At 50.3% G+C, this 24,886-nt stretch overlaps 1 protein-coding gene across 1 annotated transcript in view; it reads right to left on the bottom strand.

The window, feature by feature from the left end:
- The window catches only part of TECPR1 (tectonin beta-propeller repeat containing 1), a 54,283-nt gene that overhangs the window by 20,620 nt on the left and 8,777 nt on the right, over window positions 1-24,886 (bottom strand). The window contains 13 exon segments of the mRNA XM_060260634.1: window positions 793-920; window positions 3,656-3,692; window positions 3,695-3,812; window positions 6,545-6,694; window positions 7,501-7,656; window positions 9,185-9,330; window positions 11,890-12,404; window positions 14,572-14,717; window positions 17,360-17,461; window positions 21,072-21,172; window positions 21,260-21,434; window positions 23,131-23,256; window positions 24,735-24,857. Coding sequence (XP_060116617.1) covers window positions 793-920; window positions 3,656-3,692; window positions 3,695-3,812; window positions 6,545-6,694; window positions 7,501-7,656; window positions 9,185-9,330; window positions 11,890-12,404; window positions 14,572-14,717; window positions 17,360-17,461; window positions 21,072-21,172; window positions 21,260-21,434; window positions 23,131-23,256; window positions 24,735-24,857 — 2,023 coding nt within the window.

Genomic DNA, 24,886 nt, shown 5'->3' with positions numbered 1-24,886 from the left:
GCTGAAAAACATACTCCGGCGTAAAATCCCTGAAGCGCCGGAGCAAAGCGCAGCGCCGGAGCAACATGTGCGAAATCCAAGAGAAGATCCGGAGGTAAATGGGGCGCTACGCCGGAGCAAACGCTAGTGGGAAAACGGCCAAAGAAAGAGAAAGAAAGAGAAAGAAAGAGAAAGAAAGAAAAAGAAAGAAAAAGAAAGAGAGAAAGAAAGAGAGAAAGAAAGAGAGAAAGAAAGAAAGAAAGAAGAAAGAAAGAAAGAAAGAAAGAAAGAAAGAAAGAAAGAAAGAAAGAAAGAAAGAAAGAAAGAAAGAAAGAAAGAAAGAAAGAAAGAAAGAAAGAAAGAAAGAAAGAAAGGCAGGTAAACTGACCCTGCTGCTAAGCCCAGCTTAGCATGAACTCATGAGAGCCTAAGCTTTCGTGTGCTTAAGAGCACACGAAAGCTTACATTCTAAATAAAAATTGGTTGGTCTTAAAGGTGCCATCTGGCTCCTGCTTTGTTCAGCTGCTTCAGACCCACACGGCTGCCCGCTTGGATCTATCTCATGAGAGCCTGGGAGACTCAGCATGGTCAGCTGCACTTTGCTAAAGGCGTGGCTGACTGTGCTGAGCTCCCAGGCTCTCATGAGCTCATGCTAAGCTGGGCTCTTTGAGCTGCTGGATCCTGAAAGGCGCAGCAAATTTAGAAGGTAGCCCCAGTCTTTTTTAAAAAAACTGAGACGCTCTGAATTTTGTCACAACAAAGGAGCCCAGACGCCAGACAGCACTGAGGGGCAGGAGGAATAAAACCAGTTACCTGAAAAGAAACCACCTCCGTATCCTCCAGTATAAACCCAGGCGGTGTGGTCGTACCCCACGCCCCACACTATTCCACGGCTGTTGGATTCAATCACTCGGAAATGTCCCCCAATCTGTCGCCAGAACCTACGAGAAGAAGAGAACCCACTGAACTGGATACTCGGGTAAATTTGGGTAAAGCATTTAAACAGTCATTAGCTGGAGATCGTCAGCGTCCCATGCTTAATCAGGCAACTTTTTTTTTTTAAAAAATGAGGTGAATAATTTTAAATATGACGGTCTCCCTCGCCTCCCTCAAGAAAAAAGACTTCTGGATGTATGGGGAGCCACAGAACAAAGGGAGAACAAAGATGTTGGTTTGTGTCGCGGTGCCTGAAGACACCTCCCCATCTATCCAGGCTTGGGTATCCAAATTATGGGAATATTTTATTCTAGATAAACTCGTTAGTTCTCCACCTTCACATTCCTTGTCGAGGTCTAATGCCTCTCTCCTTCGTAGATGGAAACCCTTTTTACGGTGCAACCTAGGTTCCTCTTCCATAGCCTCTAGTCTCCCACAAGAGGAAGAAGACGACGCCTGCAGATTTATACCCCACCCTTCTCTCTGAATCAGAGACACAGAGCAGCTTACAATCTCCTATATCTTCTCCCCCCCACAACAGACACCCTGTGAGGTGGGTGGGGCTGAGAAGAAGAGGAAGAAGACTGCAGATTTATACCCTGCACTTCTCTCTGAATCAGAGACTCAGAGCGGCTTACAATCTCCTATATCTTCTCCCCCCCACAACAGACACCCTGTGAGGTGGGTGGGGCTGAGAAGAAGAGGAAGAAGACTGCAGATTTATACCCTGCACTTCTCTCTGAATCAGAGACTCAGAGCGGCTTACAATCTCCTATATCTTCTCCCCCCACAACAGACACCCTGTGAGGTGGGTGGGGCTGAGAAGAAGAGGAAGAAGACTGCAGATTTATACCCGGCCCTTCTCTCTGAATCAGAGACTCGGAGCGGCTTACAATCTCCTATATCTTCTCCCCCCACAACAGACACCCTGTGAGGTGGGTGGGTCTGAGAAGAGGAGGTAGAAGACTGCAGATTTATACCCCGCCCTTCTCTCTGAATCAGAGACTCAGAGCGGCTTACAATCTCCTATATCTTCTCACCCCACAACAGACACCCTGTGAGGTGGGTGGGGCTGAGAAGAAGAGGTAGAAGACTACAGATTTATACCCGGCCCTTCTCTCTGAATCAGAGACTCAGAGTGGCTTACAATCTCCTATATCTTCTCCCCCCACAACAGACACCCTGTGAGGTGGGTGGAGCTGAGAAGAAGAGGAAGAAGACTGCAGATTTATACCTGGCCCTTCTCTCTGAATCAGAGACTCAGAGTGGATTACAATCTCCTATATCTTCTCACCCCACAACAGACACCCTGTGAGGTGGGTGGGGCTGAGAAGAAGAGGAAGAAGACTGCAGATTTATACCTGGCCCTTCTCTCTGAATCAGAGACTCAGAGCGGTTTACAATCTCCTATATCTTCTCCCCCCACAACAGACACCCTGTGAGGTGGGTGGGGCTGAGAAGAAGAGGAAGAAGACTGCAGATTTATACCCGGCCCTTCTCTCTGAATCAGAGACTCAGAGCGGCTTACAATCTCCTATATCTTCTCACCCCACAACAGACACCCTGTGAGGTGGGTGGGGCTGAGAAGAAGAGGTAGAAGACTGCAGATTTATACCCCGCCCTTCTCTCTGAATCAGAGACTCAGAGCGGCTTACAATCTCCTATATCTTCTCACCCCACAACAGACACCCTGTGAGGTGGGTGGGGCTGAGAAGAAGAGGTAGAAGACTGCAGATTAATACCCAGCCCTTCTCTCTGAATCAGAGACTCAGAGCGGCTTACAATCTCCTATATCTTCTCCCCGCACAACAGACATCCTATGAGGTGGGTGGGGCTGAGAAGAAGAGGAAGAAGACTGCAGATTTATACCCTGCACTTCTCTCTGAATCAGAGACTCAGAGTGGCTTACAATCTCCTATATCTTCTCCCCCACAACAGACACCCTGTGAGGTGGGTGGGGCTGAGAAGAAGAGGAAGAAGACTGCAGATTTATACCTGGCCCTTCTCTCTGAATCAGAGACTCAGAGCGGCTTACAATCTCCTATATCTTCTCCCCCCACAACAGACACCCTGTGAGGTGGGTGGGGCTGAGAAGAAGAGGAAGAAGACTGCAGATTTATACCTGTCCCTTCTCTCTGAATCAGAGACTCAGTGTGGCTTACAATCTCCTATATCTTCTCACCCCACAACAGACACCCTGTGAGGTGGGTGGGGCTGAGAAGAAGAGGAAGAAGACTGCAGATTTATACCCGGCCCTTCTCTCTGAATCAGAGACTCAGAGCGGCTTACAATCTCCTATATCTTCTCCCCCACAACAGACACCCTGTGAGGTGGGTGGGGCTGAGAGAGCTCTCCCAGAAGCTTACCTTTCAAGGACAACTCCCGAGATAGAAATACCTCACTTTACTAGCTATTCACTGACTGATTTCTTTGGCTCGCTACTCCTACTTTCTTCTCTTCCTGATTATTTAGCTCAATATTGTTTTTTATTGGAATGCATTATTATGTACGTGCAGTGTTCGTCTGGTTAATATTTTGAACCTCCTTTCCTTAAGCAGCGATGTTATTTTGGTTTATATCTAGCCATACTGTTTTATTGTACTTCATGCGGCGTCCGTATTCTTCTTCCTTATATGTTCAGCGTTGAACTTTAATGCTATTGTACCCGGTACCTAGTTCTTCATTAAAATTCATTGAAATTAAAACAAAAAGCAAAGGGAGAACATGGCCAGCTTCTCACATCTGGTCGCAGGGCATGGGGTGAGCTGCTGCCTCAGGTCAGGCGTGGGTTCGCTGACAAAGATGTCCCCCTTGCAGGTCACTGACCAAATGGCTTGAGGAGATGGAGGTCCCTTGATCCGCCGGCTTTCACAACAGGACATGCTCAGCAGAGCCAGCTTTGGGGGGGTGGGGGGGAGAGACAAAAAGAGCAGAGGTTTAGAAACGGGATGAGTGGCATTTTCTGACGTTCAAAGACCAGGCAGAGTCATGAAGACGACGACATTGGATTTGTATCCGGCCCTCCACTCTGAATCTCAGAGCGGCTCACAATCTCCTTTCCCTTCCTCCCCCACAACAAACACCCTGTGAGGTGGGTGGGGCTGAGAGAGCTCCCACATCAGCTGCCCTTTCAAAGACAATTCTGCGAGAACTATGGCTGACCCAAGGCCATTCCAGCAGCTGCAAGTGGAGGAGTGGGGAATCAAACCTGGTTCTCCCAGATAAGAGTCCACGCACTTAACCACTATGCCAAACTGGCTCTCTCACCAAACATGAAGCTCACTCACGGTCCCAAATCAGTCTTTTCTGAACCCTTACTGGGTTTTGTTTGGCAACGTATCTAGACAACACCCAAAAGATTTAATTGATACATTATTTGCTGGAAGGTGATTTTTCTACTATTGTTTTTGGAAGGAAGTCACCCCATCTGGGATAGCTTCTCTCTGGAGTTATTATTGGGGGGGGGGGGGGTTCTTTTTTTTCCAAAATTCATCTTTTTAGATACAAAACAGTTTGAATCCTGAGGCAGCTTTAAGACCAACAAAGTTTAATTCTGCATATAAGTTTCCATGTGCATGCCACTGGACACAACTTTTGTTCATTTGCTTCACACCAACACTGTTTCCCACCTGAATCTCTTTAAAGGTAGTCCCCTGTGGAAGCACCAGTCGTTTCCGACTCTGAGGTGATGTCACATCACAACATTTTAATGGCAGACTTTTTACGGGGTGGTTTGCCATTGCCTTCCCCAGTCATCTACACCAGGGGTGGCCAACAGTAGCTCTCCAGATATTTTTTTTGCCTACAACTCCCATCAGCCCCAGCCATTGGCCATGCTGGCTGGGGCTGATGGGAGTTGTATGCAAAAAAACATCTGGAGAGCTACCGTTGGCCACCCCTGATCTACACTTTCCCCCCAGCAAACGGGGTACTCATTTTACCAACCTCGGAAGGACAGAAAGCTGAGTCAACCTTGAGCTGGCTACCTGAACCCAGCTTCCGCCAGGATCGAACTCAGGTCGTGAGCAGAGTTTGGACTGCAATACTGCAGCTTTACCACTCTGCGCCACGGGGTACTCTTTAGATACAGTCAATTGATTCCTCTTTTTCTCTTTTTTTCTCTTCTAAAAGAAGGTTTTTCTTTTCTTTCAAGGTATCTTTTTGCAGACTTCAGCCTCTCTGGTTATGTTATGTTCCACGCTACAGGAGGAGTGCTCTCAATGGAGGGCAGGACCATATATCCAAGGGGTTTCCTTTTTTTACATTATTTGCCTGAAGGTGATTGTCTACTATTGTTTTTAGAAGGAAGTCATCACCAAAGGTGGTGTCTCCCTAGTTATGAGAAGAGGAACTTCTTTCCCCCCAAAACCAACTTTTTAGATTCAGCCATTCATTCCTCTTTTTTACTTTTTTTTTTTTCAAAAGAGGAATTTCTCTTTCGTTGCTTTTTGATTCCTCTTCTAAGATAAAGCAATATATTATTTTGTGACTTCATGACTTGCAGTTATGTTACACAGCACAAGGAGGACTAGGAAGGTTTGGGGAGACTCCCCTGCCCTCTGAGCATCTGCAGAGCGAAATCCTGACATCCTGAAGGCCGTTCCCCCCTTCCTGCCCCCTCCTCTCTTCAAGCCCCTCTCAGATCGGAATGGGAACTGACTAGAAACTGATTCCAAATTCCTCAAAACAGGGCAAGAAAAGGATTGTTGGATTTCAGAAACTGGGTCAAGAGGAAAATAATTTCTCTTAACAAACCTGCTTCTTTCCTATAATTCCGCCTGCGGTTTATCGTCAGGACTGTAAAAAAGAATACAGTAAGTATGTTTTAAAAGTGTACGCATCCCATTTTACATTGCTTTACCTCGTGGCAAACCACCCCGTAAAAAAGTCTGCTGTGAAAACGTCGTGATGCGATGTCACCCCAGAGTCAAAAACGACTGGTGCTTGCACAGGGGACTACCTTTACGTTTTTTACCTCACAGAACAGCCAGAGCATTCTTCTCTGGGATTCTCTCCCTATGGGTACACATGGGACTCAATTTTTGCTTGCCAGTGGAGATTCTCTCTTTTCACTATGCCTCTAGCCAGGATAGTGGTGGGTGTTTTTCCCAAGGGATTTTACTCTTCTGCATGCTTTTGAAGGGGTTCGGCTTTTTAAATTCAGATCGTTCCAACGGCTTTTGTATGTCCGCCTGTGTATTTTCTTACGCGACGCATTTTAACCAAAACGTGGAAAGAATAATTACATTGCTGCCTGCTGTTAACACAAAAAGTCAGCTACCCCAGTGGGGATCTACCTTTGGTCAGTTTGGTCGATATAAATCAAATAAAGTAAGTTCAATTTGATGCACCTTTTTCTCCCCTCCCCCCCCCCAAAAAAAATCCATCTCCCACAGCGCACTGTGGTAGTTTTGTGCCAAAGAAAGCCAACTTGGTGCAAAAAAAAGTTTCCATGAAACAAAACAGCATTGGAGAATAAGTTCTGCTTTTTTAAAATCCCAAATGGAAACAAAAATCTTCTTCCTATGAGATAGCTCGCAGGGTTAATCCCTCTGCCCCCAAAGCCACCCAAAGATGAATTTTAAAGACAAACCGATGGTTTTCAGAGGCAGCAGCTCAGTGGACTCACCCAGTCGTGCATTTCCTGTTCTGTGGCAGCTGCCAGACGGATTGGCCAACGTTGCTTCGTCCTTTCCGGGGTGTAGAGCGCGAAGGAGTGTTTGGCTTCATTCAAGATCTCAACCAAGATGGTGACTTCATTGAGGAACACGTGGAGATACTGCAGAAAGACAGGGCACAGGCTCTCTGACCAGCTCACTTTATTTTTAAAGGAACCTGGGTGTTTCAATTGGGGCCCAGCTACCAGGAGCATGCGACCCTGTTTCTACAGCAATTACACTGGCTCTCAATCTGCTCCCAAGCCAAATTCAGGTGCTGGTTTTGTCCTTTAAAGCGCGACGTGGCTTAGGACTAGGACCATCTTCTCCTATATGTTCCTATCCAGGGATTAAGATTGCAGGGAGAGACCCTCCTGTGTTACTGACTGAAGAACCTCATCTCCCTAGGAAGGGCCTTTTTGGTGACAGCCCCTCAATTCGGGAACAATGCACCTGGCCGCTTCACTTTCAATCTTCATGAGGCAGCTGAAGACAAGTTTTGTTTAAAACTGCATTTGACTGATTCGGTTTTTATCCCTCCTGATGTAGCCAATCCTCCAAGAGCTTAGAGTAGCCCCTGTAAGAAGAACCCTGTAAGCTCCTGGAGGATTGGCTACATCAGGAAGGTGTGGCCTAATATGCAAAAGAGTTCCTGCTACAAAAAAAAGCCCTGCTGTCCACATTCTTCACAGCACTTTAGTTGCGGCCTGAGCAATATAGTGTATGGCTGATCTGAGACTTCAGCATAATTCTAGTCTCCTGTTTAAAAACCAGCCCACTGGGTGGGGGCAAGTGACCACTGAAGCAAAGAAGAGGACTAGCTAACACACAAAAACGAAGCACCCAGAGTGTGGAAAATGCAGTGTGTTCCCATTGCAAACAATCCAAACAGGAGGTCTCTAAAGGCAGCCCCTCTCTTGGAACAGACCTTCTTCTCTTCCATCTGGACGTAATAGATGAAAAGGATGCTGTCCTGAGTCCCATCATTTCCTGTGAACTGCTCCAGGGCCACCCGGACGTCAATCCACTTATACGGCTTCCAGGTTCTCCACCACTGTAGCGTGCCCGTTTTGACCCACACCGACTACAGAGGTGGCGGGGGGGGGGGAAAGAAAAAGATAAAACAAAGCAAAGCAGTGTTTTAAGTGGAGAAGCCAGGAAACGGCAAAGCAATTCTTCCTGGGTTCTGGGCCGTCTCTCTTTCCCACACCGCTCCAGAGAGGCAGGTTCTGAGGTTATACCCCAGTGCAGGAGTCCCCGACCTTTTCGAGCTTACGAGCCCTTTTGGAGTTCTGTCACAGAATGGAGGCTACTGACGGCGGAGCCACAAAATGGTTGCCACTGGAGGCGGAGCCACAAAATGGATGGTGTAGGACAGGAGTGACAAACTCATGTTAGGAGGGACAGATCTGACATAAATGAGACCTTGTTGGGCCAGGCCATGTTGGGTTGGGCCGAGCCAACTTTATAAAGGATTTGGGATTTCCATTTGTTGGGATTACAAATGGAAACATTTCCAAAAGAAGATAGAACTTTAATTTGGTACTTGCTCTCAACTGCTAGGACATTGTATGCGCAGTTTTGGAAGCAAGAAAAAAATACCAGAGAAATGGGATTGGATTGTAAAAGTTATGACATGGAGTGAAATGGACAAGTTAACAAGAACCTTAAGAGTCTATGATTTAGAAGTATTTAAGATGGAGTGGAAAAAGTTCAGAAGATACGTAGAAAAAGAGTGGAAAATAAAAGGACATTGGACAATTTTTGATAGTGACTAAGTACAAGAGGGAGGAGGATATTAATTTTGGTTCTTATTAATTAAGGGTACCTTTAATATTAAGATTTTAAGTATATAACACCGGTGGGGGGTCAAGTAACGGGGGGAGGGGTTGGTAGAAAGTAATATATGGGATAGATAAAAAAAAGTAATGATGTAAGAAATTGAAATTTATTACCATATGTTACTAATAAAATTGTTTGAAACAATAAAGGACACAGGCAAACACAATTAAATATATTTTTAAAAAAACTTAAAACATGCTTAAATCGTTAGCACTCATTGGTCTTAAAGGTGATTTCTTTGTATTTCTCCCATGAGATTCAGGGAACTGGGCAAAGGAAGCTCTGGCTGTTTCCTTCCTTCCCCAGGAGACTGGGGGGTGGGGGAGCTTCTGCCCATAGAAGGAAGAGAGGCCTGGATCAGTGGCTCTGCTTTGCGATTGAGAGGGCCTGGAAAAACAAGCTCAGCCTCTCTTCCTCCCCAAGGGAGGAGCCTCAGCCAATGGAGAAAATAGGTTTTGCCCTGTAGTTCCTCTGCAATTGAGCAAGCCTTGCAAAGCAAGCTGTGATGCAGAAGGAAGCAAGATATGGGGAGAAGGAAGCAGATGACAGCCAGTTGCTCGGGGGCATAATAGAAACCCTCTGGGGGCCTGATTTGGCCCTCGGACTGCATGTTTGACACCCCTGTTGTAGGAGGTGGAGCCCTACATCACACAATCATGTGCCTTACACAACCATGTTGGAGGAAGGGAGAGAGATAAATATGATGTAGACAGAGAGACATCATTTTTGAACTTGGAAAGGAAGGGCATCAGACTGGAAGGGCGCATCACCTGCTCAACAGCCTGTTCATAGTGTCGGAAGTTCTCCAGCTCCCGCCGGGTTCTTTCCGCCAGCTGCTGGAAGATCTGCTTGCGCCACGCTGTAGTCTGTGCCGGGGTGATGGACAGACAGAGGGACTGACCCGAGGAGGATAAGCCTGGAGAGCCGGAAAGGAGGAGCAGGTGGTCAGAAATTCAAGTCACATGGCGGAACTAGCTGGAGCAGGGGCGGAAATACAAGTAGCCATTGCTTGGGGCACAAAGCTGCATTTATTGAGTGGAATCCCACCGGGTGTCTGTGGAACTCAGGACGGCATACACAGTTTCCTCCCTGGCCTGTTTTATCCTCACAACCACCCTGCGAGGTAGGACGGACAGACTGCATGGCTGGTTCAGGGTCACCGATCGAGGGAGCATGGGGGAATTTGACTCCTGGTTTCCCCAGATCCAGCCCAGCTTTCTGACCGCTGTACCATACAGCTGTGCAAAGAACAGACTTGCTGCCGGTCATGGGAGACAATATGAGACAAATGGGCCAATTCTCTGACTCATCATATAGCGGCTTCCTGCGGTCACATGATTTTGACGGCACCCTCTTTACTGTCCAGTCAGCCCCGGACGCATGAAGCTGCATTAGACTGAGTCAGGACCTTGGTCTACCAAGGGCAGTATTGCTATGCCAGAGGTCCCCAACTTGGCGCCCGTGGGCACCACAGTGCCCGCTCACACTTTTCCTGGTGCCAGCCAAGTATTTTCAGGAAGTGGGTGGGGCCAGGCGAAGTTGCTAGCTGGCAGGGCTTCTGATTGGCTGTGGAGATTAAAATAACCCTAGGGTTGCCAGCAATACAGCAAGCTGTGGGATCTTGTAAGTGAAAATTCTACTTTGTGAGCTACTGGGATTAAAGTTGTGAGCTGCTGCATCAATTAGCTTGCTCTGGGGCCATTTTTCCCGAGCTAAGATGAAAACGTTTGAGCCGGAGGCTTAAAAAAGGTGAGCTCGCTCACACCAACTCAGCTGAGAAGGAACATTGGTTGCCAGTCTCCAGGTGGGATCTGGAGACTTCCTGCTTTTGTAACTAATCTCCAGCTGGCACAAATCAGCTTCCCTAGAGAAAATAATTAAAAGCCAAAAATCACCAGAATAGCAATAACACTCCACTCCCCCACACTGCCGGCTGTAAAAAGATAAAAAATACAGTTCCTAGGAGGCAGATGCCTTCCTGCTGTCCCAACTTGTGTTCAAGCTTGTATTCAGCAACTTGGGTGGAGTTCAGATTTCCAGCTTGTCTCCGAGAGAGCAAAGGACAGCCAGCCTTGGGGTCCTCACGGTTTCTGTCCTTCGTCAGCCTTTTACTCTCAATATTTTATCCTGGAGCCTTAGTACCACATTTAACGACTTGGATCAACGCATGTTAATTGCTGTTTCTGGCACTGCTATTCCGGTGATTTTTGGCTTTAATTAATCACCGACATCAGAACCTGCTGATATCTTCCTGGAGAAAATGGCTACTTTGAAGGGTGGACTCGGTCGCATTGGACCCTGCTGAGGCCCCTCCCCTCTCCAAACCCCACCTTCCACAGGATCCACCTCTATAATCTCCAGGTATTTCCCAACACAGACCCTAAATCATGTTGCTTTGGCAGCAACTGCCACCACAGTGTTGGTTTCATGCTCTCTCTCTCTCACTCCTCTTTCCCAGTGTGATTTTTTAAAAACTTCCCCTCTTTCACCCTGCACTCTGACTTTCTTTGGGTGTCTGGCTGGCTCCACTTTCCGTGGCAGCCATTTTGTGATTGACAGCCTCCTGGGCCACTCATTTTGAGAGACTGGATTTATAACCCCACCTTTCACTTGGAACGGCTTACAATCTCCTTCCCTTCCTCTCCCCTCAACAGACACCCTATGAGGGCAGGTGGGGCTGAGAGAACTCTGAGAGACCTGCTCCTCAGAGAGCAGCTCTGAGAGAACCGTGACTGAGCCGAGGTCAGCCTCCTCTGCTAGCCATTTTGTGGTTGATTCAATTTCCTGTGGCAGCCATTTTGTGATTGAAAGCCTCCTGGGCCACTCATTTTGAGAGACTGGATTTATAACCCCACCTTTCCCTCAGAGTCTCAGAACGGCTTACAATCTCCTTCCCTTCCTCTCCCCTCAATAGACACCCTATGAGGGCAGGCGGGGCTGAGAGAACTCTGAGAGACCTGCTCCTCAGAGAACAGCTCTGAGAGAACCGTGACTGAGCCGAGGTCAGCCTCCTCTGCTAGCCATTTTGTGGTTGATTCAATTTCCTGTGGCAGCCGTTTTGTGATTGACAGCCTCCTGGGCCACTCATTTTGAGAGACTGGATTTATAACCCCACCTTTCACTCAGAGTCTCAGAACGGCTTACAATCTCCTTCCCTTCCTCTCCCCTCAATAGACACCCTATGAGGTCAGGCGGGGCTCAGAGAACTCTGAGAGACCTGCTCCTCAGAGAACAGCTCTGAGAGAACCGTGACTGAGCCAAGGTCAGCCTCCTCTGCTAGCCATTTTGTGGTTGATTCAATCTCCTGTGGCAGCCATTTTGTGGCAACCCCCATTATCCCATGTCATAAGGTGCCTACAGGCTCAAAAAGGCTGGGAACCCCTGGTCTACTGGGAAAGGCAGGGTAGAAATGTCACAGTTACATAGAACAAAAAACAAAAACTACGATAACAATTAAAAAGCCATCTCCTCGTACCTGACTGTATCGTGAACCACTTCAGGGCGGTGTGCAAGTCCACCAGGCAGCCTCCGCCAGAGACCCAGGCCCACAAGGGATGCTCGTCAGCCCCGTAACGATCCTCCACACCGAGTGGCAACGTGCCGAAGGAGGACAGGCTGGATGTCTCTGCCAAGGCGCTGGCCGAAAGCGCAGGGCTCCGGCCGGCCTCCTTCAAGTCGATGTTTGTCCACTGGAGTTCCGCTGGGTGGGAATCCTGACTGGAGGAAGGTTCTTCCGTGTCAGCAGCGAGCTTTGGTTCAGAAGCGGAACTAGCTTCTTCAGGAGGGGTGGGCGCAGGATCCGCACTTGGGTCTGCCCGGAAGTCCGCCGCTCGGTCGGCCTCCTCGTTTCCGTTGCTGCCTTCAGCGACGCTAGGAAGGCAAGGGTCAGTGATGGCCGAGGGCACCTCAGTGTCAGACAGAAAATCTCCGTCGCTCCGGAAAAGTGACCCGCTTTGCTCCTTGATATTATCCGTGAAAAAGCAGCCAGCGCTTGGGGGAGGAGGAAAAAAGAAGGAAAAACTTACGTTGAAGCTAAGGCAGGGGTGTCAAACATGTGGCCCAGGGGCAGAATCAGGCCCCCAGATGGCTCCTATCAGGCCCTCGAGCAACTGATGCTGTCTGCTTCCTTCTCCCTCTCTCTCGCTTCCTTCTGCATCACAGCTTACTTTGCCAGGCTCTCTCAATTGCACAGGAGCTACAGAGCAAAACTTCTGTTTTCTCCATTGGCTGAGCCTCCTCCCTCGGGAAGGAAGGGGGTGGGGAAGGCTGAGCTTGTTTTTTCCAGGCTCTCTCAATTGCACAGCAAAACTACGGAGCCAAGTCTCTCTTCCTTCTATTGGCTGAGGCCCCTCCCCATCCTGAGGAAGGAAGGAAAGAGCCAGGGCTTCCTTTGCCCAGTTCCCTGGATCCCATGGGAGAAATACAAAGAAAGCACCTTTAAGTCCAACGAGTGCTAATGTTTTAAGGTGATGTGTGGTGTGTGTGTGTGTGTGTGCGCGCACTCCCTAATCTTAAATAAGTATGGCCCAGCCCAGCCTGACATGGCCTGACCCAACAAGGCCTCATTTATATCAGATCCGGCCCTCATAACAAATGAGATTGATACCCTTGATCTATGGCCTTTGCAGTTCTGGGAAGTATTCTTTATATCTTGTATTTATAGTCTGTTTTCCTTCTATGATGGAATCCAAGCTAGCTTGCATCCCAGAAAGTCTTTCTATCTAGGCACAGACGAGATCAACATAACCAGAAAATGCTGAGCGTAAGCCCTTCAACCATAATACAGGACCTCATGTCCTTCACAGGGTATGGTGGAGAGGTCTATCTTTGCGTATGTTTATTTTTTTTGAGTCAGGGAATGTTCACAAACATTCCAATCTGTGGGAGGTGGCAGATAAAGCTGACTCATAGCACAGCTGCTCTGCGGGAAGTGAAAGGTCAGTGTGCCTGGAGGGGGGGGGGAAGGGAGAAAAGTCACAGAAGAGGAACTGTCAGCTGCCATTAGAAAAAGGACAGACACAGAAAGGCTGAGAGGGGAAAGCGCCAGTGCAGGGGTGGCCAAACTTGCTTAATGTAAGAGTTGGATAGAACAAACGCCAGATGTAGAAGAGCTGCAAGACATTAACATCAGATGTTTGAGAGCTGCGAGGGAGGGAGGGAGGGAGGGGAGGGAGGGAGGGAGGGAGGGAGGAAGGAAGGAAGGAAGGAAGGAAGGAAGGAAGGAAGGAAGGAAGGAAGGAAGGAAGGAAGGAAGGAAGGAAGGAAGGAAGGAAGGAAGGAAGGAAGGAAGGAAGGAAGGAAGGAAGGAAGGAAGGAAGGAAGGAAGATGGGGGAGTGGGGAAGGTGGAAAGAAAGCAAAATTAAATGCATTCTCCAAGCTACTGGCTGGCTTGGCAAAGTTATTTAAAGAGACAAATGCTTTCTCCAAGCTGGCCGATGGGGCAGTGGGGGCTTCGAGAACCATACAACATGTGTGAAAGGGCCACATGTGGCTCCCAAGCTGCAGTTTGCCCCCGTCCCCGCCCCACTGGATCTAAACATTTCAGAAAAGTGACTGAGTCATGGAACACATTGGCAGAGTCCTGGGAATTAATGCGCAAGCAAAAGAAGCATAGACTCTTTGCACTCAACGCATGACAGCTAGACCTACCCAGCCCCAAAGCGGTGGCAGTAATGTAGGGGCTCATTATTGGGAGGAGTGTAGTTTCTAGGCCGCTGCACGCACATAAGAAAACCTGCAGACGGATCCAGGTGGGCAGCCGGGTTGGTCTGAAGCAGTAGAACAAAGCAGGAGTCAAGCATCACCTTAAAGACCAACAAACTTTTATTCAGAACGGAAGCTTTTGCGTGCATGCACATTTCCTCGTCTGAAGAAGTGTGCCTGCACACGAAAGCTTACGTTCTGAATAAAACCAAGTAGTCAGCCGTGTTGGTCCTGAAGTAGTAGAACAAAACAGGAGTCACGTTGCGCCTAAGTTGGTCTTAAAGGTGCAACGTGACTCCTATTTTATTCTGAATAAAAGTGTGTTAGTGGTAAAGAAAACCTGCAGTCCTGTTTCTGCTAAAGAATTCTCAGGCTACAGAGTTCCTTCTGGATGTGCTCCCCCCTCCCTCCCTCCTTCCGGCAACTCTTTGCTTGACAGCATTTTGTGGATACCTGAGGAGACTGGAGGAGCTTCCAGTCTGAGAGCGATCCGTATCACGGCTGCACACAATCGCCTTCCAGGCCTTCCCACTCAACTCGCTCGGGGTGACTCCTTGCCGGAAATAAACCGCTCGGTCTTCACAGCTGATACCCCACACCTGAGTGAGGAAAAGATCAGAAGGGCTGAATCGAACACTCTCCCCTTTTATCGGAGGACAGAAACCAGCCATGGCAAGGGTTTGCCAAGGTATTTCCTTGCCATAAGCACTTCCATGTAAGTTCAGCGTCTGTAAAAATTAGTTACTGTGCTTGTAGATACAGAAGGCTGGCTAATCACATATATTTTGTTTATATAACTTACAAGTAGCGAGCCAGGTGTGCTGTTGTGGTTAAGAGTGGAGGACTGTAATCTGGGAGAACTGGATTTGATTCCCCTCTCCTCCGTGGGCAGCTGCTGAGTGACCTCGGGCAAGTCACAGTTCTCGCAGAACTCTCTCAGCCCCAGCTACCTCACAGGGTGTCTGCCATGGGGAGAGGAAGGGAAGGAGACTGTAAGCTGCTCGGAGACTTTGAGCGAAGGGCGGGGTAGGAATCCAATCTCCTCCTCCTCTTCTTCTACTCCGAACTTCTGTGGCAGTCTCCCATTCAAGTACTACCCAGGGCTGACCCTACTTAGCTCCCAGGATCTGAGGAGACCAGGCTAGCCTGGGCCATCCAGGTCAGGGCAAGAGATGAACGGAGGTGGTTTGCCCTTGCCTAGCTCTGCGTAGCAACCTTGGACTACCTTGCTGGTCTCTCATCCAAGTAGTAAACATCGCTGACCCTACTTCGCTTCCAAGATCTGATGCAGTTGCAGCTAGTGCAGAACACCGCCGCCCGGCTGCTATTAGGGCTCTCTAGACGGGAGCACATTCAGCTGGGCCTTCGGGGACTGCACTGGCTGCCAATAATATACCGAGTCCGGTACAAGGTGCTGGTTATTACCTTTAAAGCCCTACATGGTCTAGGACCTGCCTACCTTAGGGACCGTCTCTTCCCATATGTTCCCCAGAGAGTACTGCGATCTGGCTCCCAAAATCTGCTCGTAATCCCCGGGCCAAAGGAGGCCCGTCTGAAGTCAACCAGGGACAGGGCCTTCTCAATAACAGCCCCTTGCTGGTGGAACCAGTTACCGGAAGAGGTCAGGGCCCTGTGGGATATTGGACAATTCCGCAGGGCCTGCAAGAAAGTCCTCTTCCGGTTGGCCTATAACTGACCGGAATCAAACCACCAAACTACCAAAATATTGAAGGAAGTGTATAGATTGTACGTTGTTGACTGATGCACTGTTTTTAATGTTTTTAATGTTTTAATTTCTTAACTATGTAAATTGCTATTATATTTAAAATTTGAATTCTATGTTAGAATCCTTGTATTGTAAGCCGCCCTGAGCCCGCTTCGGTGGGGTAGGGCGGGATATAAATCAAATAAATAAATAATGCGACTGGGCCAGGGCCGGCGCGTGGGAGCAAGTGAACTAGGTGACTGCTTAGGGCACCAGCTCCCAGCAGGGGTGGAGGGGAGTGCCCTCTCCCCACTCACCCCGTCCCTGAGCCTCCGACTGGGTCTGAGGAGCTCCCCTGGCCCCTCAGAGCCCAGAAAGAACAACGCTTCCTGGTGCCCCCCGAACTCAGAGAGTGCAGTGGAAGGGAAGTGCCACGTGTCTGGGCGCTGAGGGGTTGGAAGAGCTCCCTCAGCCCCCAGAAAGAACAACGCTTCCTGGTGCCCCCCCCCCGAACTCAGAGAGTGCTGTGAAAGGGAAATGCCACGTGTCTGGGCGCTGAGGGGTTGGAGGACCTCCCTCGGCCCCTCAGATCCCAGAAAGAACAACGCTTCCTGGTGCCCCCCGAACTCAGAGAGTGCAGTGGAAGGGAAGTGCCACGTGTCTGGGCACTGAGGGGTTGGAAGAGCTCCCTCAGCCCCTCAGAGCCCAGAAAGAACAACGCTTCCTGGTGCCCCCCCCCCGAACTCAGAGAGTGCTGTGAAAGGGAAATGCCACGTGTCTGGGCGCTGAGGGGTTGGAGGAGCTCCCTCGGCCCCTCAGAGCCCAGAAAGAACAACGCTTCCTGGTGCCCCCTGAACTCAGAGAGTGCTGTGAAAGGGAAATGCCACGTGTCTGGGCGCTGAGGGATTGGAGGACCTCCCTCGGCCCCTCAGAGCCCAGAAAGAACAACGCTTCCTGGTGCCCCCCGAACTCAGAGAGTGCTGTGAAAGGGAAATGCCACGTGTCTGGGCGCTGAGGGGTTGGAGGACCTCCCTCGGCCCCTCTGAGCGGCGGCTGGGCTCGAACGCAGGGCACCTGGGCGAGCAGGCTGGGCAGCTGCCTGCTCCGTTCATCTGCCCTGCTGCTGCCAGGCCGGCCTCTCTGATGGTGGCCAAGGGCTTCGCAGCACCACACCTCCTCCTCCATGCCACCCCAGCGCCAGAGATGCAATTCTCTTTCAACGAAGAAGACGCCAAGGAGGTCAGGTTGGTGGCGGCTCGGAGAGCTACGGCGGGTGGGTGGGAATAGAGCGGCCTGGCACCTGCTGGAGACCCTCCACTGCCCGGCGTGGTGATGTTATGTGACGACGTTACCGGCATGTGCGCGCTTTGGGTGCGCAATAACTTTTTCCGGGGAGGGGGCGCACTGTGGGGTTCTGCCTCAGGCAGCAGGGCCCCACACGCCGGGCCTGGAGGTTTGTCAGGAGGTGATTTATGAGTCAGGATGCCCCGAGACTGTCTTTTGTGCCCCTCCTTACCCTTCCTAGGGGAGCCTCACCTGGTCGTTCAGCCCCACATTCACCGTCATCATCTCCCCAACCATCTCAATCCAGCTGGTGCCACAAGGATTGTGCGAGTTGACCCCTCTTCTGAACCAAACCTACAAGAGAACACACAGGTCAGCCCTAGCAACCTGTTTAGCCCCGCCAATTCCTCCGGGGCAGCAGCCTCGGGCAAATCGACTACGCCCGCCCGAACGCATTCGACGGCTTGCACCGCAGCGTCTCTTTGGAGCGGAATTCAGGGAATTGCTCAAAAGAAGAAAAAAGCAATTGAATGGCCTCATTGGGAGCGGGGGGGGGGGGAGAGGAATCACAAGCCGGATGCAACAAGGACAGCCCCGCGCCTTCTGTTTGCCCAGGCAAAGGATAATCAACGGGGCACTGCTTGTACATTTTTTAAGATGTTACAGCTAATATCCCAGGACAGGCGTACTGTCCAGACTGCACTGAGTAGCGGTGTTCCCTCTACGCTGTTAGCATGAGCTAGCTCACAGATTTTAAGCCTCCGGCTCACACCCTTTTTGCCTGAGCTCAGGAAGGGTGGCTCCAGAGCATGCTCATTGAGGCAGCAGCTCACCGCTTTCATGCCTGGAGCTCACCAAGTAGAATACATAAACATATGAACATATGAAGCTGCCTTATACTGAATCAGACCTTTGGTCCATTGAAGTCAGACTGGCAGCAGCTCTCCAGGGTCTCAAGCCAAGGTTTTTCACACCTATTTGCCTGGACCCTTTTTTGGAGATGCCAGGGATTGAACCTGGGACCTTCTGCTTCCCAAGCTCTACCACTGAGTCACCGTCCCTCCCCAAATTTTTACTCACCAGACTCTGCAGCGCAGAGGGAGCACGGCTGAGCAGCTGTCTGAGGCAGCAAATAAACCCATCCCAGGGGAAATGATTTCTAGAAGGAATTCTATTTGTCCGTTTATCTGCATTGTGTTCCTTAGGATTTTGAGGGGAAAAAGACTGGCGCCCATGAAAGGGTGAATGATAAGGGGGGCATGGGTGGAGAAGGAGGAGATTGGATTTATACCCTCTCTTCGATAGCCCCGTGGAGCAGAGGGTTTAAAGCTGCAGTGTGGCAGTTCTAAGCTCTGCTCACAACCCGAGTTCGATCCCCGGAGGTAGCTGGGTTTTCAGGTAGCCGGCTTGAGGCTGACTCAGCCTTCCCTCCTAGTGAGGAGAGCCGGTGTAGCGGTGAAGTGTGCGGACTTTTATCTGGGAGAACCGGGTTTGATTCCCCACTCCTCCACTTGCAGCTGCTGGAATGGCCTTGGGTCAGCCATAGTTCTGGCAGAGGTTGTCCTTGAAAGGGCAGCTGCTGTGAGAGCCCTCTCAGCCCCACCCACCTCACAGGGTGTCTGTTGTGGGGGAGGAAGGTAAAGGAGATTGTGAGCCGCTCTGAGACTCTCCTTGAAAGGGCAGCTGCTGTGAGAGCCCTCTCCAGCCCCACCCACCTCACAGAGTGTCTGCTGTGTGGAAGGAAGGTAAAGGAGATTGTGAGCTGCTCTGAGACTCTTCGGAGTAGAGGGCGGGATACAAATCCAATATCTTCTTCTTCCAAGGTCGGTAAAGTGAGTACCCAGCTTGCTGGGAGGAAAGCGTAGATGACTGGGGAAGGCAATGGCAAACCTCCCCGTAAAAAAGTCTTCCGTGAAAATGTGGTGAAAGCAACGTCACCCCGGAGTTGGAAACGACTGGTGCTTGCACAGGGGACCTTTCCTTTCCTTTCCCTTTGATAGCCAAAGGAGTCTCAGAGCAGCTTACAATCTCCTTTCCCTTCCCCTCCCCACAACAGACACCCTGTGAGGTGGGTGGGGCTGAGAGAGCTCTCCCGGAAGCTGCCCTTTCAAGGACAACTTTTGCGAGAGCTACGGCTGACCCAAGGCCATTCCAGCAGGTGCAAGTGAAGGAGTGGGGAATCAAACCTGGTTCTCCCAGATAACAGTCCGCACACTTAACCACTACACCGAACTGGCTCCCTCACTACAGCAAAATGGCTCTCTCTGGGCCCCAGATTTTGAGAGGGCAAAGAGATAACAACTGGTGCCACAGGTGGAGTGGTCAGTAGCACCCCAAGCACCTTATAGCACATGACTCTGCCTTGTACTGAATTGGACCACTGGTCCATCAAGGTCAGTATTGCCCACTGCAGAGGTCCCCAACAGGGTGCCTTTCTTAGTGCCTGCCAAGGGTTGTTAAAAAGTGGGTGGAACCAGGAAGCCTCTTCCCAGCAAGGCTTCTGATTGGCTGTGCAGATTCTTTTAAAAAAAATGTTCTGGCAGCAGCTGCCGCCACAGCAAAAGGATCTTCACTATGTAACTGAAGGTAAGTTGTGGCAGCCATTTTGTGGCTGGCTCTGCCTCTTGTAGCCGCCATTTTGCAGCTGCGCTCACCATGCTGTGTCAAAATTCCAAAGGCGGCTGCAGGATGAAAAAGGTTGGGGACCCCGGTCTACTCGGACCAGCACGGGCTCTCCAGGGCCTCAGGCAGAGGTCTTTCGCATAATCTATCCCACAATCCTTTTCACTAGAGATGCCAGCAGCTGAGTTTGGAGCCTTCTGCAAGAGGAGTGGTGCAGCGGTTGAGGGTGGTGGACTCTAATCTGGTGCTGGGGGCGGGGGGGGGGAGGTGGAAACAGTAAGAAGGCTTCTAGTGTCCTGGCCCCACTGATGGACCTCCTGATGGCACCAGGGTTTTTTGGCCACTGTGTGACACAGAGAGTTGGACTGGATGGGCCATTGGCCTGATCCAACATGACTTCTCTTCTGTTCTTACGAACCAGGCTTGATTCCCCACTCTTCCTCCACATGCAGCCAGCTGGGTGATCTTGGGTCAGTCACAAGTTTTCTCAACACTTTCTCAGCCCCGCCTACCTCACAGGGTGTCTGTTGTCATGAGAGGATGGGAAGAAGGTTGTAAGCCACCCTGAGACTCCTTTGGGTAGTGAAGGGCAGAATATAAAACCAACTCTGCTTCTTCTGAACCATACCCTACCCCCCAATTTTTTAAATTTTTCCTGTCTGCAACCATAAAAACCAGAAATTCTGGGCATCAAATGACCAAGGTGATGTTGGGGGGTTTAAGTCTACAGGGTGTTGAACTCATTTGTTATGAGGGCCGGATCTGACATAAATACCTTGTCAGGCTGGGCATTGTGTGTTCCTATTTAAGGTTAGGTAGCAGAGATATAAACTTTACAAAGGACACAGACAAACACAATTAAAGATTTAAAAAAAACATGCTTAAAATATTAGCACTTATTGGTCTTAAAGGTGCTTTCTTTGTATCTCTCCCATGGGATGGAGGGAACTAGGCAAAGGAAGCTCTGGCTCTTTCCTTCCTTCCCCAGGGGACCAGGAGGGAGAGGAGCCTCAGCCAATAGAAGGAAGAGAGGCTTGGCTCAGTAACTCTGCTGTGTGACTGAGAAAGCCTGGCAAAGCAAGCTCTTCCTTCCCCCTTCCTCCCCAAGGGAGGAGCCTCAGCCAATGGAGAAAATAGAGGCTTTGCCCTGGAGCTCCTGTGCCATTCAGCAAGCCTTGCAAAGCAAGCTGAGATGCAGAAGGAAGCAAGAGAGAGGGAGAAGGAAGCAGATGACAGTCAGTTGCTCAGGGGCCTGATAGGAGTCCTTTGGGGGCCTATTTCAGTCCCCAGGACGCATGTTCAACACCCCTGGTCTACACCCTTGTTCCTCAGATACACTTACTTTGTTGTCCTTGGTAACTGCCCACACCACATTCACACCTACAGACACGTGAGAAATGGCATTCTCCGGCACAGGAGGCTGCACGACGGTCCACGAGAGCCCTGCCGAAAGCAAAGTCGACAATCTTTAAAAAACGCCAATCCGGACTCTGCCCAGCACGGCAAGGAAGATGCCGAAACGGGACTGACCTCGCGGGTTGTTCCTGTCGATCCCTTCCCTCACGATCGCCTGCCCTTCCCAAAGAGTCGCCCAGAGGAGATCGTAGGGGCCGCAGCTGAGCTGAACGACCTCCCCGGGGGTTGCGATCAAGGACCACGACGAACCTTCGGGATTGTGATGGCAGATATTCTCTCTGTACCAAACCTTAAGAAAAACAGAGAGAGAAGGCAGAGTTCAGATATAGCAACTGGGAAGGTCCAAAGATGTGAGCAACGGGGGGGCGGTGGAGGCTGTCCCTGCGGAGCCCGGACTTCAAATAAGGAAGGTCCCTGCGCCCCCGATGCCATCTCCGTTAAAAGGGCCTCAATAGCAGGGTGCGGAAGGGCTTCTCTACCTGTCATAGAGCCACCACCGTGACAGCAGAGTTAGTACTGGGATTTGGGGTTTTTCAACCCACTTCCCTTTTTACCAGAAGGCAACATCAATGCTTCTATGTCCTGTTTTATCCTGTTTATCCTATGTCCTGTAAAACTGTTTTATCTACTCAGAGAGCCAGTTTGGTGTAGTGGTTAAGTGTGCGGACTCTTATCGGGGAGAACCGGGTTTGATTCCCCACTCCTCCACTTGCACCTGCTGGAATGGCCTTGGGTCAGCCATTGCTCTCACAGAGCTGTCCTTGAAAGGGCAGCTGCTGTGAGAGCCCTCTCCAGCCCCACCCACCTCACAGGGTGTCTGTTGTGGGGGGGGGGGAAGGTAAAGGAGATTGTGAGCCACTCTGAGACTCTGTCCCTGAAAGGGCAGCTGCTGTGAGAGCCCTCTCAGCCCCACCCACCTCACAGGGTGTCTGTTATGGGGGAGGAAGGGAAAGGAGATTGTGAGCCGCTCTGAGACTCTGTCCTTGAAAGGGCAGCTGCTGTGAGAGCCCTCTCCAGCCCCACCCCCCACAACAGACACCCTGTGAGGTGGGTGGGGCTGAGAGGGCTCTCACAGCAGCTGCCCTTTCAAGGACAGAGTCTCAGAGCGGTCTACAATCTCCTTTCCCTTCCTCCCCCACAACAGACACCCTGTGAGGTGGGTGGGGCTGGAGAGGGCTCTCACGGCAGCTGCCCTTTCAAGGACAGAGTCTCAGAGCGGTCTACAATCTCCTTTCCCTTCCTCCCCCACAACAGACACCCTGTGAGGTGGGTGGGGCTGGAGAGGGCTCTCACGGCAGCTGCCCTTTCAAGGACAGAGTCTCAGAGCGGTCTACAATCTCCTTTCCCTTCCTCCCCCACAACAGACACCCTGTGAGGTGGGTGGGGCTGGAGAGGGCTCTCACGGCAGCTGCCCTTTCAAGGACAGAGTCTCAGAGCGGCCTACAATCTCCTTTCCCTTCCTCCCGCACAACAGACACCCTGTGAGGTGGGTGGGGCTGAGAGGGCTCTCCCAGCAGCTGCCCTTTCAAGGACAACCTCTGCCAGAGCTCTGGCTGACCCAAGGCCATACTAGCAGGTGCAAGTGGAGGAGTGGGGAATCAAACCTGGTTCTCCCAGATAAGAGTCCACACATTTAACCGCCTACACCAAACTGGCTCTCTGTGCTTACATTCTAATAAATTTATATTCTAACAAATGGCATCTGAATTTCAACCAACAGAGAACAAAATGTACTCTAGGGATGAACAAATCTTTAAAGTCCAAATGCACGGAGCGGATACAGATTTAAAGGGCCTCGGAGTCAGCCAAGAGCGGGCAGCGACTGTGTCCCCCACCGGAGGAATTTCTGCTTGCACATGGAGTTCCACTCCCCACTTCTGCCTGTCTTGGCTCCCTTCCACCCACACTCCAGGATCCAGACTGATCCATGAAGATCCTTGGCAAACAAGTGGTAAATCCGACAGCTGGCAACGTGGGGGCCTCACCTTTCCTTGCAGGCTGACAGCCCAGACAGACAGACGCCCCACGGGCTCATCGGTGATCTCCCATCCTCCAACTGAAAGATCGTTGAAAGGATCCGGCAGCTGCCTGGGATCCTCCTGGGACGGGATCTAAAGAGGACAGGGCAGAGCAAAGCTGGATGTTATTGTCACACTGGAAATTCTGTGCCTTCTAAACCGGGGGTGTCAAACATGTGGCCCGGGGGCCGAGTCAGGCCCCCGAGCAACTGGCTGTCATCTGCTTCCTTCTCCCTCTCTTGCTTCCTTCTGCATCACCACTTGCTTTGCCAGGCTCTCTCAATTGCACAAGAGCTACAGAGCAAAGCCTCTATTTTCTCCATTGGCTGAGGCTCCTCCCTTGGGGAGGAAGGGGGGCAAAGAATAGCTTGCTTTGCCAGGCTCTCTCAATCACACAGCAGAGCTACTGAGCCAAGCCTCTCTTCTTTCTATTGGCTGAGCAGGAATTTTCTTATGTTCTTATATCAACCCCTTGCTATTTTTTATTGACCTAGCTTTGCATGCTATGGCTACAAAACCAAACTTTAAAAGTCACTGGTTCGAGTCTCACTGGTATCACATATATATTAGGGGCCGTGGGCAAGCTGTTTTCTCTCTTTCTGTCTCTCTTTGTCTCTCTCAGCACCCCACTCCCACCCAAATCTGTAAGAAGATGATAACACCCTTCATTATAGGACTGTTGTATGGGTTACAACAACATAATGTGGCAGTGCTGGAATGTGCAGAAGTATTATATAATAAATGTATTAACTGAACAGCCTCCAAGGGTTTGGAATCATGCCCAGATGCTAGATTACAAGACAGCCAAGGGTGACACCCTCTCGGGCTGCTTAGTTAAACCATTTGGGATAAAATCATAGAGTTGGAAGGGACCCCCCAGGGTCATCTAGTCCAACCCCTGCACAATGCAGGAAACTCACAAATACCACCCCCCCTAAATTCACAGGATCGGCATTGCTATCAGATGGTCAACTAGCCTCTGTTTAAAAACCTCCAAGGAAGGAGAGCCCATCCCCACCTCCCGAGGAAGCATGTTCCACTGAGGAATCGCTCTAACGGTCAGGAAGTTCTTCCTAATGTTGAGCCGGAAACTCTTTTGATTTAATTTCAACCCATTGGTTCTGGTCCGACCTTCTGGGGCCACAGAAAACAATTCCACTCCATCCTCTAGATGACAGCCCTTCAAGTACTTGAAGATAGTGATCGTATCACCTCTCAGCTGCCTCCTCTCCAGGCTAAACATGCCCAGATCCTTCAACCTTCCTTCATAGGACTTGGTCTCCAGACCCTTCACCATCTTCGTCACCCTCCTCTGAAAGTCATGAGCAGTGTTCCCTCTAAGTTGAGTTAGTGTGAGCTAACTCACAGATTTTTAGCCTCCAGCTCACACATTTTTGCCTTAACTCAGGAAGGATGGCTCCAGAGCAAACTAATTTATGCAGCAGCTCACAACTTTAATGCCAGGAGCTCACAAAGTAGAATTTTTGCTCACAAGACTCTGCAATTTAGAGGGAACATTGGTCATGAGATATGCTCACTTGCTGCATATAAAAGTTTAAGAGGAGGCAGACCTTTGCCCAGGTATCTCGCGCCTTGTATCTCCTGTACCGAATCCACCTCCTGCGTCGAACGCAGGAATTCCACTTCTTGTCCTTTGTGTAGGTTGCTGGAAAGTCGATGGCATACGTCCAGCCCTGGAGAGTAAAGAGACCCAGAAAATAAA

This window comes from Heteronotia binoei, chromosome 20, assembly GCF_032191835.1.
Source record: "Heteronotia binoei isolate CCM8104 ecotype False Entrance Well chromosome 20, APGP_CSIRO_Hbin_v1, whole genome shotgun sequence".
NCBI lineage: Eukaryota > Metazoa > Chordata > Lepidosauria > Squamata > Gekkonidae > Heteronotia > Heteronotia binoei.
Note: the sequence above shows the minus strand (reverse complement) of the source record. Positions and strands in the feature narration are given on the sequence as shown.